General features: G+C 30.8%; 2 protein-coding genes across 6 annotated transcripts; both read right to left on the reverse strand.

Moving 5' to 3' along the window:
- Window positions 1-2,299: 2,299 nt before the first annotated feature.
- LOC107926473 (uncharacterized) lies at window positions 2,300-3,185 on the reverse strand. The gene has a single exon (XM_016857319.2). The coding sequence runs from the start codon at window positions 3,091-3,093 to the stop codon at window positions 2,389-2,391; it is 705 nt and encodes a 234-aa protein (XP_016712808.1). The 5' UTR covers window positions 3,094-3,185; the 3' UTR covers window positions 2,300-2,388.
- A 7,305-nt stretch (window positions 3,186-10,490) lies between these two features.
- On the reverse strand, window positions 10,491-16,346 carry LOC107926468 (probable phospholipid-transporting ATPase 8). Of its 5 annotated transcripts, none has more exons than XM_016857313.2 (12): window positions 16,224-16,346; window positions 15,427-16,011; window positions 13,964-15,288; window positions 13,704-13,814; window positions 13,352-13,628; window positions 13,054-13,142; window positions 12,863-12,965; window positions 12,585-12,785; window positions 12,356-12,481; window positions 12,070-12,168; window positions 11,681-11,872; window positions 10,491-11,275 (listed from the first exon to the last, which is right to left on the reverse strand). In XM_016857313.2, exons 2-12 carry the CDS (start codon window positions 15,829-15,831, stop codon window positions 10,784-10,786), a joined length of 3,420 nt encoding a protein of 1,139 aa, XP_016712802.1. In that variant the 5' UTR covers window positions 15,832-16,011; window positions 16,224-16,346; the 3' UTR covers window positions 10,491-10,783. The 5 variants fall into 5 exon arrangements, with proteins under 5 accessions (XP_016712802.1, XP_040953950.1, XP_016712801.1 ...); XM_041098016.1 differs by having other exon boundaries at window positions 15,427-15,532; window positions 16,224-16,343; XM_016857312.2 differs by having other exon boundaries at window positions 15,427-16,040; window positions 16,224-16,343.
- Between the last annotated feature and the right edge of the window lie 1,073 nt (window positions 16,347-17,419).

Here is a 17,419-nt window from a genome sequence, read left to right on the forward strand (position 1 = left end):
AGAAATAAAAAATAAAACTAAAAAAAGGCAAATCAGGCACGTGGTCGATTGTGGGCCCGGTTTGCATGAGGATCGTGAAACTTTTTTATAAGCTAAGCTGCCACGTGGAGATTTTTATATTTGGTTTGATAAAAAATCTTTTTGGGTCTTTGGATGTCCTTAAGAAATTGACTTATAGCTATTTAGGGACTGACACGTATGCTGTTTTTCTTGCTTTTGTATTTTGTTAAATGTTTTCCTCCCTATAATTATTGTAGGCAACTGGAAGAATTGATAGATGGGATTATGGAAAATCAAATATAGGGCATTAGATTTAAACATTATATTTTAATTAGGGTAAATTACATTAATGTTATTAAATTATTAATAAATTTACGTTTTGGTCACTCAACTTCGAAAAGTTACAACATAATTGTTGAATTATTCAAAACTTTTCATTTAAGTCATTAGGCTGTTAAAATTGTTTTTGTACGGCTTTTTTGTTCGCACCTTCCGCACTAATTGAACATCATGATTTTGTGAATTAGAATTCAAACAATTTTATTCTTTAATTTCTGACATTGACTATCAAGTCGGCTTAGATTTAAAGTATGCTTTTCTACTCGTCAATTAGGACTGATCCAGGGTATCAATCGTTGAATTATCACTTAGAACTCGCTAGTTAAACTTAAAAAAAAAAACCTTAATAATCAGTTACTTAAAAAAAATTTAAACTTAAACAAAAACTTTCGAATTATGTAATAACTATTTTATAATTTTTTAAAATTCAATATACTAAATAAATTGAAATGCAAAATTGGTAAGATTTGACATGATCCTTGTATCTCGGATCAGGAGGGATGACATTAAGCTTCACGGCTACTCTAAAGAATTGATTTTGAGGCCACAAAAAAGGGTAAAAAGAGAATTAATTAGTGGTATTGGGCCAAAACCCTAAAGTCAAAAGTCTTATCATAAGATGACAAAATATTTCTCCATCGTGGCCCAAAAGTCCAAGGCTAGACCTAGAGTTTACTTTTTGGGCTTCTTTTTTTCCTTGAACAAGAGAGGAAGGTTTAACATGTTCCCATTCTTATGTTGGAATAGCTACATTAATTTAAAATTTGAAAATCAAATTAGATATATATTATAACGCAATGTAAAAATTAAAATAGTTTTACATATTTTCATAATTATTTTTATATTAAAAATTAATGATTCAATAGTTGAATTTATGGATATAATTTTTGAACTGATTCGATATTTCTATCTATCAATTTAAAATACTCTATATATTAATATATCTTCAACGGTTAAATTTATATCAAATTTAATATGTATGATCTACATGAATAGGCAATAAAATATAATAGTTGAATCGTTAAAATATTAATCATATTAATAGTTATGGAAGTATGTAAAATTACTTTAATTTTTATATTGTGTAATTAGATACTCCGCTTTAATAATTATACAAGACAAATATATAATCTAATCAAATTTGTATCATATGAACTTTCTTTTTTCTTTTTAACGATACGACCACCTAATTAAAAAGGACGATGGAGAGCGGAATTGTTGGAAAATTTTAGTAGAAAATTTTGATAGTGTTAATCCTTCTTAAAAACTCATAAAATCATTTTAATTAAATAAAATATTTTAATTTTAATAATTTTCCACAATTACCGATTAGATTAAAAAAAACTAAATACTATAATGAGATTGTTAAAAAAAATTATTTTCCACAATTATTTCTTCCTTACTAAGTTAGAGCCTTGACCAAAAGGGTGTTTATTAATATATAAAATTTATAGTCAATGTTCCTAATTTATAATTTCCACCTAAACTTGTTATTATATTTAGATATTTTAGTTAAAAATGTGAAGCAATAATTGAATATTCTTTGATTATCTTAGAATATTAATTATAAGTAATTAAACTAATCTTAGTGGTAAAAAATCATGAGGATCTACTCCTTATTAGTTAGGTAGAAACTTTGGTGGGAATGAAAAAATAAATAAATTATTCAAAAGAAAATATAAGATAATTGTTTCCATAAAAGTTAAAAATTTAAAATTTCATAATGGATTAAAAAAATTCAAAATTTAAATTGAATTGAATTTATTGAAATGATGGGAAGATAAAATTGGTTGTGATCTGACGTATTGATAAATGTAAAATGTTTTTTCATAGACATATTGGTATTAATTATTAATAAAAATTAAAAAAATAAATTTATTTATTATAAATTATATTAAAATTTATATATAATTATTCATTTTATTCTTCTCTAAATCCAAAAATAAAAGTTAATATAATATTTACATTCGAATAATCTGACTTTTTCTTCTCTTTTTTTTTTTTTACAGATATGATCTTATTTTTCTTAAGAAGAAGGGGAATTTCTACTTAAACCTTAATATTAGCAAAAATTCCAACCAAGTCCTGCCTGTACGGCAGATACGACCGTCGTTTATCTCCTTCCTTCAACACCTTATTGCCGACGTAGAAACTTTTAGCCGCCGGCGATTTCTCATCTCTCTTCACCTTCGTCGTCGCCTTTGCTGTTTTTTCATTTACTTTTTCTTCGTTTTTATCTAAATTCAAAAACGAAAATGACGAAGAAGACGAGACGTTGCCTGTGCTGTTACTTCTCTTAAGCAAATCCTTTATGAAACGCCACCGTTTCGAAGAAGATGATGATCCCGCCGATGTACTCTTCTTACAACTGTTCGGTGATGATTCCGGCGATTGTTTCGGTTTCCAAACGCAGTAGGTATCAGCTGGCAATCCTTCAAGCTCATCCGCCTCCGACGAAGACGACGACGATGAAAACGGAATATCTCTGTCGCCGATGAAAAGATCTCTCAACGGAATCCGGATAGCTTGTTCCACGTTATCACCATCCCTGCGGTTGAAGATTGGAAACGACGAAGAGGACATTTCAGGATTCTCGGAAAGAGTATTAACGAACTCGAATTCTTCATCTTCGGAAACGGCGTCGTTTTTGAAATCCCGGCTAACGGTATCGGCGATATCAACGAGATTGTTGTTATCGGAGGAATAGATGTTAAAGCTGGGACAAAGCGACAATTCCGAGCTGCCGTTCTGCATCTGAAGCTTTCTGATAATAAATAAATAAATAAAAGAGGTAAAGCCTAAAAAGAAATTCCAATTTTTTGAAGTTTCTTTGAGAAGCGTGTGAACCTATTTATATCCGAGAGAGACAATGAATTATTAAAAAAGAAAAAAAGAAAAAGAAAAAGGAAACAAGGGTAATATTTACAATCTTCAAAATTATTATTTTTATTAAATAATATTAGTATTATTAGATTTAATTGCATTAGACATCCCTAAATTATAATCCACCTTTTAAATTCATTTTTAAACTTTAAAATATTCTAATGACATTCTTAAATTGTCGATGTTATATTAATTAAGTCTTTTTATTATCGAAATTGTCAATTTAACCATCAAGTGACACGTAAAATCTTATATAACATAATTTAAAATAAAATTTTTAAAAGAAAATAAAATATTTTTATAACTTTTAAAACTAAAAATAAAATAAAATCGAAAAAGAGAGAGTGAATGGTAATTTTTGTAAAAATTTCGAAAACCTTAAATTCAACATCCATTTTTAAAATATTTATTTTTCTTTAAGATTTTCATTTTAAAGTATGTTGCATAAGATTTGGTGCCTCATTAATTGTTAAATTAACGATTTTAGTAATTGCGGGATTTTATGGGTACAACCAGGGGCGTAGCTGGGGTGGAAGGGGCCCAGCCCCCTCTAAAATGGAAAATTTTTCATTTAGGTAATTTAAAATTTAAAATTAGTAAAACTAAAATTACATTTTGTCTCCCTAAAAATGATAAAAATTTGATTTAATCCTTTAAAAATTAAAAAGATATAAGCTATTAAAAAGGTGAAATTGCATTTTTACTATCATAAAAATTACAATTTAATTTTGTTCCCTTTAAAAAAAATTTGGCTTTGCCCCTCGGTATAATATTGATAGTTTGATAATGTAATTAGAATGTTTTAAAATTTGAGGATGAATTTAAAACGAGTACCATAATATAGAATGTTTGGTGTAATTAACTATTATTATTATTTATTCACGCGTGTGATAGAATATGAAAAGCTACGTTGGATTAAAAAAAATAATATTTAAAATTTAAAATTTAATTCAAAATAAAAATTAAATTATAAAATTTATTTGATTAGATATTTATTTATCTAGCAAAAACGAATTCAGAATCTAAAATTCAATTATTTGTATTTGAATTCTTGCAAAAATAATATAAATTTATTAATTAAAAAATTCAATTAAGCTTTTATATTATTTTAATAGCTTAAACCATTCTAAAATTATGATAAAGGTCTCTTTATTATAATGATTTATCAAATTAGTCCCTCTACTATTAAATGAATCAATTTAATCTCTATATTATTAAAAAGAATCAAATAAGATCAAATTGGAATAGAGTTAATACTGGCTATTTAAAAAGTATCAATTATCGTTTAATAGGATTAATATTTTTAAAGTTTTTATGGTTGTGTAAATGGAATCTTTTGTTTGGAATTGAACTGTAATTAAAAAAATAATTTCAAGATATTTTTTATACAATAAATGTTAGCTCTATTACAATTTGGAGTTATTTGATTCTTTTAAATAGTATAGGGACTAAAATGATTTATTTAATAATCAAAGAACAAATTTGATACTATTCTTATAATACAGGGACCTCCCAATATATTAATCGATTTTTTTTGTTCTAGAGAAAAGAATTACCGTAGACTTTCTAGAATGTAAGGCATTGCTTAAGGAAGCTAAGGCATGCCGTTTGGTTAAGTGGAAAACATATAAAAAAATAAAAGAAACATGTTCAAGATCAAGAAGCAAAGGCAAGTTGGCCTCAAATTTTGGGAATCAATTTTTTTAAAATATATAATAAGGTTGCAAAAATTCTTATATTAAGGGATTATGTTTGATTTATTTTGTTTAATAAATCGAATTTTGAAATAGACTGTATTATTGGTATAATAAAAAAATTAAATTTAAATTACCGATATAGTGATAATTCAGTTGGTATTGTTATTGTTGTAATAATGAAAAAGATGTAAATTTAAACACATTTAAACATATATTATCATCTAAATTATAAGTGAGAGTAATTACGAGTAATTTAATTAAAAATATTTGAGATTATTTTTTTTAATAATTCCTACAATGTATTTTTTTTAAATAAACTATTTGAGTTGTAATTTCTAGATGGCTTTGAGTGTGACTTATTTTCTACCTTATAATTTGTTTTCCACAAATCAACACCCATTGGTGCACTATATTGTGGAGGATGCATGAACTTGTTGATTTTGAAGAACCTAATGAATTTCTCAAAAATTAAGAAAAGGTAATCATTAGAAAATTTAGATTTTTTCAAAGATTAAATTCTTCATTTAAATTTAAAATCTAATTTGATATTTAAATGTAAATAAATATTATTTAAGAATTTTATGGAGCCGGTATCATTTATCGATCGAGTTTAACTTAGTTATGAAATTACTAATCACATTATTTTTACAAAACAAAAAAAAAAATTATTTTGAAGGTATTTTTATCATTTAATATAAAATTTAGAAATCAAACCCATACTTAATATTTATATACTTTTTTTTCTATAAACTCGTTACATATTTTTTTTTGTTGTACCATAATCTAAATTTATAAAGTTTTATTCAATATTCAAAACTTTAAAAGAAAAATTAATCATACTTATATAGAATATAGGCTTTATTAACAAATTGTCCCATAAAACATATCTTAATCATTAAATTCGCATATAATATCTAAAAAAATAATGAGTCTAATAAGAACGTACCTTATGTCACATTGTTGGTATTGAATTTTTTTTAGTAAAGAGTAACAAAATTGATATTTTTTTATACAATACAAATTTAAATTTACACTCTCACGTAGTATATAGATAAACCTACATATCAAACTTTAGTTTCAGGTATGAATGAACTCACTTCAACCAAAGTTTAACAGATTCGATATACTTGGTATAATTTAATAAAAGGTAAAATATAAAATAGAAAGCCAAAATAAAATGGAAAAAGAAAGCCTTTCACATCCCACCCCGAATAACATAAATGAAGTTTGTTTTAAAGCAAATTAATAGGTAGCTAGCTAGGTGTCATTTTCAGGGTTGTTATCAGTTTAGGGTATCAGGGTGGAGCACGCAGGTAATGGGAAATAAACGAAGGTTCATGCATCCATGAACATATTAGCCATCAGATGTTGGTAGTGGTTTTGGATAAAAACCATATAATTGGATCCACCAATAACATAAGAGTAAGTGTCATTCCATGTCGACTTTGGCAATAACTCAAAAACAAATGGAACCGGGGACAGTTGTATTTATGCTTATACAACAACAACAACAACACTTTGTTCGATGTAGTGGACCAAATAATAAGGGGGATGATTTGTTGGACGTTACTTCCTTCTTTTTAAGGATATAGAAGAGCAGGTGTAAATGTTATCTTTACTTTTTCAAGATGTATTTTGATAAATAATTTTAAAATTTTAGCATATTTTTTTATAAGTTTAACGTTTTAAAATTCAAGAATTTTAAATAATGGCAATCATAAATGTATTTATGGATAAATTTTTGTTGAGGTAAGTTTTTAAAGTGGTTGACGATAGTGGTTATTACGACTATCATTGTGACATACTCTATTACTCATCATATTTAAAGTTGACAATTTCTGAAACAAAACCTTTGGGCTTTGAATAATGTTGATATTGTGGAACTATGCAAATTCGTCTTTAAAGATCAATCCATTAGGAGCAACTTACCTCGAAGATTGGATTAGATTGAATCAAGCAATTGGATCCCTTGAATTGTGGAGATTGGATCGGGATAGCATTGAAGATATATCTCTAACAATTTGCTTTACATTTGTCTTTATTATTATATTATATCTTGCTATTTTAGATGTTGGTTTGATAGGGAAAATTGATTGTAATTGGTTTAGTATGTTAGCAAGTCTTGAAACTTTTATATATTTAAAAGACTTGTATTAGGTTTCTACTGAGTATTTTGGGATGCACTTTTGTTCATTGTGAAATGCATTTTTGAGAGTTCATTTGAGAGAACAAATTTTGTTTATTGCCTAAGTTCTAAGGGAGAGAACTTAGAGGTGAGTGATCTACTTCTTTAGGTATAAAAGCGAGGTAGCTATACCAGAGCGTGATAGAATTTGAATCACTTATTGTACTGGGTTCAAAGATAATAAATTTACTCACTAAGCTAGGCTTTGAAAACGTAGCGAAACTAAATTGTGTAAACAATTTATTCTGTTCTTATTGCAGTGCCACATTTAGTGGTCACTACAGCCATCACTTCCATTCAACACTGTTTTTTTTAGCATTTTTCTACTATTCATTCCAACAATTGATATTAAAGCCTCCCACTTAACATACCTTGTGATGCTTTTTGGTGTTGTTAATTGCAAGACATGGAAGAACCTTCAGTTGCTCGTCATCCTATGTTGAAGGGTTCCAACTATGCTTTTTGTAAGGCAAGAATGAAAGCCTTCATCAAGTTCAGTGCTGAGAAAGTTTGGTGCTTTGTTCTCATTGGATAGCAACCACTTATGAGTGATACGGAAGCATGAAGAAATCATAAATTTGAGTTAGCTTACACCATTGATGAAGAATGACTTGCAACTTTCTAAAGCTTTCTATACTATATTTTGTGGTGTCGATGCATAAGAGTTTAAGAGGATTCCAAAGTGTATAACTGTTAAGGAGATATGAAACATCTTTGAAATTGTTCATGAAAGAACTAGCACAATAAAATGATCTAAGATACAGATGTTAACTACTAAATTCAAGAACCTAAGAATGTAGGATTCAGAAATTATTGGTGAATTTTATTCAAAGCTTTGGGGTCTGTTTAAATCGAGCATTTGCTGTTGAAGAAGAATAATCCAACTCAAATTGATTAGAAAGGTGTTGAGATTGATGAACTAATTGGATTGTTGCAAACCTTTGAAATAAACCTAGAAGAAGTCAAATGAAACAAAGGCAAAGGAGAAAGAAGTAGTTCTTTGCAAGTGACAGATGCAATGTCTACTGCCAACTCCATTGCGATTGAAGATCTTAATTATACCATTTGCCCTGCTTACACAAATCTTCAACAAAGCCTTTAAGAAGCAATCCAGAAGATCTAAGAAGTTTGAACCCACTAAAACCATTCCCAAGAATAAAACCAAAGGTGTGGTTATCAAAGAAGAGGTTGAGAGAGAGAATAAGAAAGGAATCTAGTCCATGAGTGTTACGAATTTGGACATATCCATGTTGATTGTGTTAACATCCTGAAGAAAAAGAAGAAATTATTGTGTGTAACCTGGAGTGATGAAAATTCCTCCAACAATTCTGAATTATAGCAATAAACTATAATCGAAAAGCATCTATGTTTTGTGCGAAATAAATTCAAATCGATCTTGACTTTCAATTAATACCTTTTCTTCTATCCTTGTACCTTGAAGTACGTCCACACATAGCAAAAGAAACGGTGTGATTACTTTCAGTATGAAAGTAATCTCTCTCTAATAGAAACCGATGAATATCGTAATTCTCATAAAATAGAATTTATTCTTAGATAATAAATTTTCACTATTTTCTCGTAGAATAACGGTGTATGAAATTTATGATTTTAGGTCAACTGTTGTCATCTATTTACAAGGAGAAAATAAGAATCCTGATTAAATAAGTCATTGTAAAATAATATTATTTAAATAGAAAACACAGCCTTACACACGCTAGTAAATATTACTAGTATTTATTTTCTATTTCTCAAAATAAATATTATCCATTCAATTACTTAAACTAACTAAATTAATTTCACATTTAAATATTTTTCTCAATCCAATTCTAATTCCGTTAAAGTCAAGACAACTTTAATGTAAAAGAATTTATGAGAAAATATATTTAATTTCCTTATTCAATAGATTTATAATGACTAATTTATTTTATTTTATTTTTGAACTTTAGTTATTTAATTATAATTAATCAAATAATAATTCAAAAAATCTTAAATTAATTCTAAAGTCATTTCTATACTTCGTAAAAAAACATATTCATTTGTGAAAGCGTCTCATTTCTCTAACTTTATCATTCTCATTCATTTATGTTCTTTTCTATCCATTTGGTTTTACATGCAATTTATTTCTGGGTTTAACGAACCAGTGGAGGAACCGATCAGACATAGATAATTAGAACTCAAATAATTTAAAATTAAGTCCCAACTTTTTATCTATTAATTATAAAATTATTTAGTCACGAAGTCATTCCACTATAATATTGTAACTAAGGCTTCTTTAATTACATACCATTACGAAAGCCACTTAATAAATGCTCGTCTAATGACTTTTTCATAAGTGTGTTGCTCTCATAAAATATCTTTAATTTTTAGGAGCCATTCGCTCCGATGCTCAAGACAAAACATCTCCCCAATTGGACTTGATATATGACATATTAGTCTTTCAATCGATTTGTTCATTTCCAATTAGATTAAGGACATGTTTAGATTATCTACTAATGCAAGTTATCTTTCCTTATTACGATTCAACCACATAATACTGCTTTAGTATTAACCAAATATTAGATAATCAGTGAGCTAATATTTGCTTCTATTTTGCTTTGCGTACAAAAATCGTTTAAGGAGAGTATATAAAGAATATTAATGTAATCAATGGATATTTTATTAAATAAAATTATTCGAAAAATACATGTGCATATAGACAAAAATACTACACTTAGGTACTAAATCCAATAGTAAAAATGTTAATATCCTTAGGAAACGAACACTTAATGTTCCTGGAGTGCCAAATTCGAAGAATGTTATTCTTGTAGATGGACTAAAAGTAAAACTAGATAAGTATTAGTCAATTGTGTGATTAAGGTATACTTGTCAATTTCATCAAAGAAAAGTGTTTGGTTTCATCAAAGTCTAGTGGGAAGATAATGAAAGGCACACTCACTTTTTACAACTGCAGCAATTCAGTTCAATCTATTGTGTGGAACAAAGCTAAAGTTTCTGGCTTGGAGTTGTGGCATGAGAAACTTGGTCACATTCATTACAAATGACCTTAAAGATTAGTTTGATATGATGCAGAGAGGGAATCCTAAAGTTCAGTGATACCATTCCTAAAGTTTGCGTATCCAGTGTAAGATATCACTTGATGTAGATGTTGAGATTCGAATCCTTACTTAAGAATATAAAGAAACGGCTTGAGGGATGCTAAAATTCAAACTCTGACTTGTTGGATATTGGGTTTCAATGGTTGAGGAGAATGAACCCTAACATACTAAATCTCATTTTTTTTAGGTTGATACTAGCATTTGAAATCTGTATGCCCTTTCCTAAAGATAATTGCATGAAGGTTCTACATAAGCTTTTCCTTAGCAAATTTCAAGTCCTTGTATGAAATCTACTATAATTGGACTACATTTCATTTTGATTGTTGAAAAAAATTTAAGAATTCATCATCACCTTCATTTAACATTTAAAAGTTACGCTTATGAAAAAATAAATCAAATGTTGGGGTTCCATTTCATCTGATCTTCATGCTCTCATATTGACCTATACTTAAAACCAACACCGAGAAAAAAAGTAACCCTAATCCTTACCTTCAGACTCTGATCTGAATCTGTCAAGGCAAAGCCGGTACCTATGCTTTCCGACAATCTTGTTTCAGCCATATCATGCTCAATCCTTACGATCTTCATGTTTGTATACAATCACGCACCATAGATCGAAACCGAGTCTGAAAAGCCCTATAGGAAAACCAAGGTAGTAGTGTAGCAATAACAACGAGGATGATGGTGAGCCAATATTGAATGCTTGGAGCGCAAGCTTCGATGAAAACCTTGTATGCCGTTGTAGATAATGTCGGTGGAATCGAACCGTAAACCAACAAGAATTTAAACCACAAGGTAATACTGCCCCATATGAAGAGGTGCTGGATCCATGTGAAGTAATTGATGCAGAGTGCCATTTGGCAATTTACCGCCAAAACAACACATGTATACATCGTCAGCCCGAGAACCGAATAATCGGCAACTTGACCGTCTTTGCGGAATGCTTGACCAGTTATTGAGTTTGCAGTTAAGAAGAATATAATTACGGAACTAAGAACTCCATTAAACATCCAGCCGAGTATGTGGGTCCAGCGGAAGAGGACATCGTCTATGCCCTCTTTGTATAATGAAGGATACTGCAAAAGAAAAATGAAATGATTGTCGGTCCAAGTGAAATAACATTTACGTATAGATAGAAGAATAGTAAATAATGGTATTCGGTTGACATGCCATGTATTCCTACGAATGTACTAAATTGATCCGAGATATAGAACAATTCTAAGCCAACAGATTGACACGGTTTAATTTTTCTGAAGCAGAAAAACATAGTTCAAATCAAAATCCTGGTTTAAATTTTGAGAAGAGCAATGGTCAGATTGATAAAGAAAACTACCATTGTTTCACAACTATGTCATTACGTGTAACTCGTGGTTAAAACTGAGTTAGGGTTTCATTTTAAGGCCCCCAACTTCCTTTCTAATTGTCAATGTGTAACAAATTTATCTTCAAGGAATAAAGAAAGAATAGAAAGAATTGTTTACCTCAAGGCAGTGTCGGGCTGAAAAATCCTGGTCGAAAACACCAAGAGCAATTACCGGAAGTGAAGTGAATAAGACATTGTAGCTTGACATGTACCAATCATTATAAGCTGGCTGAGCGGAGAAAGAAGAGTAGGCCTCGAACCAAAACAAAGTAAATCCAAAAGTGATGTTCTTGTAGAAAAAGTAGCATATCTGCAGTATACAAGAAAAAATAAACTTAGATGTATGCATGCATAGTTTGTATTCTTAAACGTTTGCCTAATAAGTCCCCGAAACATGGAACAGAACAGCAAACAATATCATTCTCTAGAGTCAAGATACAAAAATCATAAGACTATCTCAGTTTAGTTTCAGAGAGAGAGATGAGAGCAGGACTGACTAGCTTTTACCATCATGGTTATTCGCCTGTAACACCAATGGCCATGCACTAATAATAAACGTTCCAGGAAACGAAATTGTGCAATCGAAAAATCACTTGACATCGCAGCCTGCAATTTGCAGTAGTCATTAAACATAAAATCAGAAATCTAGACAGTTACGGTTCATAATAGATCGTGTTGTATCATTGAATTGTTCGAATAACATGGATGAACTATCAAGCATTGGCCACAAATTGACACCGAAACCGGGATACTAAAGCCTACCAAAATGAAATATGTATATATATATATTTACCTGCATCCCTTCGACACCAGTGATGCCAACTCCAATATCAGCCTCTTGAATCATGCCAACATCGTTTGCACCATCACCAATTGCTAGTGTCGTTCTACCTGTTACTGATTTCACCCATCTAGTAACCTGCATATCTTCTAAATTTCTATCAGATTATTTTCATGCCAAAGCTTGATAATCTTCATGAAACTCTGATAGTTTACTTGATTATCCTAAACACCACACTTACAATAGCCTTTTGTTTCGGGGAAGATCGACAGCATATAACAGTAGCACATTTCATTGCTAGCTCCATAAAGCGCATTATGAGCTTCTCGTCCAGAGCAAAAATCAAGGACTGACCATCGATAATCAAACCAAACTGGGTGCTGCTTCCGCCAGTTACTTGAGATATTCCTTCGTCTATTTGCTTTTCTACAATTTCAGAAGCCTAAGAAAAATTATATATTCAGATTTTCCCCATGAAAGATTGCATCAACATCACTTTAAGACAAATGTGAATTATACCTTTGCAAAGTCTTCCGTATCCCTTTCGACGGCTGCAATTCCGGGATTTTCAAGTATGACCAAAATCTCTTTCATTCCATGTCTTAGCAGACTGCATGCATACCTGTAGAAATATAGCATCTATACCATTTATGTTTATACGCATTATTAATACTGGAAAAGTTGAATCCAACTTGCTGGCATTGGCATACCCGATATTAATAGCAGTTCCCTTCTTGTCACCGGTCAATACCCATATATTTATTCCAGCCTGTGCAAGCTTGTCAATACAGTCTGGGACCTACATAACAGAGGAATATAGCTGTTCATACAAATCTTATCTACATACATAGATTACAACCATGTAACTTGAACCCCAGTGTTATTGTACGGATATATAACATGAGTATATTCGTTTTTTTTTAAAGTTGGTGCATATTTGCAAATTGGAATTGGACACAACTGTCGGACACAAGTACTTCAAGGAAAACGAAGACTACTGTAACTGACCCCCTTTTGTAGTTTGTCTTCAATAGCTGTAGCACCAAGAAGAATTAAATCCCTTTCAATCAACTCAGCCATCACATCCAGCAAATCATCTCTATTGGCACTTACAGAAGTTTTGGCCTTCACATATTCTTGTTCCCACCTTTTATACTCATCATCATCAAGCTCACGATAAGCGACTGCCAAAGTTCGTAATCCTGCCTCAGAATACCTTTCGATATGCTCTTTGGTCTCCGCCTCGAACATCCGTCCTTGTTCTGACAGCCTTTCAAATATCACACTGAATAACATAGCGATAAATCAAGTTCAACACCAAATATGTCTGAATGCAGATTTATGGTTTACGAGTTCTGACCTGTCTGCCCCCTTAGCAAGGAGCAATAACTGTCTTTCTGGGTTCCTTACTATTACGGACATCCTTCTACGAGTGCTACTGAACTCCAACACATGAAGAAGCTCGTATACTCTGAAATGCAGAAACTTATTCGTTCATATGCAATGTAAACCAAAGTTCAAATAGCAGATCCCGGAAAAAAATATAAAAGTAGGAGAAACTGAAAAGCAACATACAGCTGGTTTGACTAAGAATATAATCGAAGGTTCCGAAAAGTTTACCTGTCAACTATTTCCCCACTACTACGATCCAGTTCACGCAGTTGTATGCTGGTTTGATTCCTTTTGACAAACTGAAAACCGACTTCTCGTGCAGCAATGACGAATGCTGCTTCATCTGGCGACTCAGCCTCATAAAAAATCTTACCGGGGTCTAGTACTTCGGGAACGGCTGTATGGCAAAGTGCTAAGACCCTAAAGAACTTCTCTATGTAATCTCCATAAGGTTCGTGCACCCATTTCCGGTTCATAATGCGTCCATCTCGGAAGTTGAAACCCTTAACAGGTTCTCTAGATTCCACTGTATCAATATCCCTTTGTTCATCCAATGTCTCACCTCTTTTCCTAGCCAATGCAATTTCAACCTCAGTCATGCCAAAACCATAGGCAGTGCCAGCAATCGAGCATTTCACAAACTCCATCTTGTTACATGTCAAAGTTCCGGTTTTGTCAGAGAGTATAGTGAAGACCTGACCAAGTTCCTCGTTCAAATTAGATGTCCGTGCATGTGCCGACCTCTTGGTTTCCTCATCATACATAGCCTGGTCTTGGTTAATGAAAATGCTTTGTAAAACCTTGCAAATCTCGATGGAAACATACAATGATATTGGTATCAAATACCCATACAACATCAGACCTGTCAAGAAATGCAAAAAAGCAGCCACTGAAGGTCTCCTCGGGTCAAAGAATACAGTCGTGATATCCGGTCGGAGATACCACCTTCCGTAATCGCCACCATCTTTTTTAGTTTCAATTCCGAAAAGTAGAGACCCTATGAATGATACCAAAATCAAAGCACTGAAAAGGACATAAATTATTTTATCCATCCTTCTCTCTATCCTTGTCCTCTTCGAAGGAGGGTCCATAGCATTCTGCATTACTTTCGTATCGTGTCCAGTGAAGATAACCACACCATTGATATAATCAGGACCTTTCAGTTTAGTACCTCTCAAAAGGATTTGTTGCGGTGAAAGTGCATATTGTTGACATTCGTAGTACAATGTTCCAACGAATTTGTAAAGATGTTCATTTGGATCCTCACACTTAATCACCGCTCTAAATCCCTTAACAGTCTCTACATCACGAATGAAAGATGTTACCTCTAACGGATGCTTTGACTTTAAATTAGTCTCTCCATCGAGGTTCATCGTCTCAACATAACAAACACCGTCTTCATAGTCCGAAGAAAGTAAGAGTAGATCAGCCGGAAAATATTCATCCTTATGCACCTTAACAATGTCACCGACACGGAGATTCTTCCATTTGGTTTCGTTGAAAGAACTATTTCTGTCATAAACTTCAACTGTCCGATTGTTTGCCTCTACATCCTGAAACCGAGGAAAAGCTACTTCAGATATGTTACATAAACCGACAGAAAAAGAAAAATATATATATTAAAAACCAAATAAGGAGCCGAGTATCAATAAAAAAAATGGTGGAAATCCAAAGAAGGGCACAAGCATGACCTGCTGTTTTCGCCGATAATCTTCGATGCCTTCTTTAGCCATTGTAGCTCCAATCACCACGATTAACGGCACAAGAACGCTCGGTGCAGAATAAGGTGCCAACGGACTAAATGAAACACAAGCAACAACAAGAAAGTATATGTTTGCAACCCTCCTAAATTGCTCAAACAAAGACTTTGGGATAAAATTAGCTGCTGTATACTTAGTAGTGGAAACATAATTTCTCCTATACTTTAAACGAATTTGCTCTTCACAATCAGGTTCATTACAATACACTACTCTTGAGTACCCTTTTTGACCGATTCTGTCATATTCATCGGTCGAACTCGGTTGACTCGGTCGACGACAACACGAAAAGGAACAGAGTTTGCTTAAATGTATATTCCTTTTCCTTACTCTAGCCATTTCCCCAGAGCTTAAAATGCAAATGGCGTTTCTCTAATTTGTCAATAAGATTACAAAATCACCCAAATTTCCCTTTTCAATCCCCATTAAAGATTCCAACTTTAACCACTATTTTTCAACAAAAATAAACCCAGTAACTCCAAAAAATTCCTATCTTTGAACCAGCTTTGAACGCCTGAGCTAAAAGTCCAACACCAAAAGTACATGAACTAGCATTAAAAAAATAAAGAACTCAACTTTCATTGTTTAAAATCATAAGAAAACATGAAAAGATACTTAATTTAAACAATTTTAAGACAAACCCAACAAATGAAACTGTCCTAAAAAGAGAAATAAAATGGTTATATAATATAGCATGAACATGTTTTTCATGAAAAGAAAAAGTTGCTTACTTTGAGTTGAAGTTGCAGAGATGTCTTTCTTGCTGTCTGAAAGATGCAAACTTTAATGAAGTGTGAAAACCACAATATGCAAAAATAAAAAAGTGAAGAGCTTTGCATCAGTGTGTATGTGAGAGAGTAGTTAGCTTTTGCCGCTTTTATAAGCAATACTTATTTATTCTAGTTAAAATACGTTATAAGTCCTCTACTTTTCTTAAATTTGAAATTTAGTTTATATACTTTTAATTTTTAGAAATTCGGTCTGTTTATTTTTCAGATTTCAAAATTCAGGTTTATTTGTTAACATTGTTAAAATTATTTTATTAAATTTAAGTTCATTACAATGTTATTTTTAATTACATGGTTGTTGAGGGTGAATTTTTTTATTTTAAAATGTCATAATAACAAATTTATTAATGTTAACAACTGGACTTAAATTTTAAAATCTAAAAAATAAAGGATTAAATTCTTGAAAATAAAAGTAGAATAACTAAATTCCAAATTTGAGAAGAGTATAAGGGCTTATATCATATTTTAACTATTTTATTATATTTTGAAATTTTATTATCATGTTATATTCCATTCCATTGATATAGAAGTAGAAATATTTTATTTGCGTATCTTTTAATACTATTTATTTAGAATAAATTCAGGTAATTCGGTGTTAAATCTGCTCTAAGTTGGATTAATTCATATATTTGTTATTTTGTCTTACTATTGTCTATTAATGTTTGTGTGAGACTGTTGGCTCTTTTAGAACAAAGACAAATAAAGATAACAGAAGGTTTTAGGTACCAAAGATAAAATTCATAGAAGAAATAGATTGTCTATACAAAGATAAAATTCGCAATCATTCCATGCATATTGACTCTAAAAATAAAAACAATATTTCAGCTCTGAGTAAAGGTTTTAATAGTTTAATGGATATTACTTCTATGTATTTTCATAAATTATATGATAAAATAAATAAAATAGAACAACAAGTAAATAATTTAGGTGAAGTTACATAATTAGATTTGAACAACGTATCTAAAGAAATCTTATCTGATGTTAATAATAAATTAGAACAAGTTCTTATTAATCAAAATATAGAACAAGAAATAGATTTAAAACATTCATATTATGGAAATAGTAATATAAGATTAACTTTGTCAGAAGAAGAAGATACTTCCTCAGAAGAATCATCTTCTACAAATAAAAGAAATAAA

Source organism: Gossypium hirsutum, chromosome D07 (genome assembly GCF_007990345.1).
Source record: "Gossypium hirsutum isolate 1008001.06 chromosome D07, Gossypium_hirsutum_v2.1, whole genome shotgun sequence".
Taxonomy (NCBI): domain Eukaryota; kingdom Viridiplantae; phylum Streptophyta; class Magnoliopsida; order Malvales; family Malvaceae; genus Gossypium; species Gossypium hirsutum.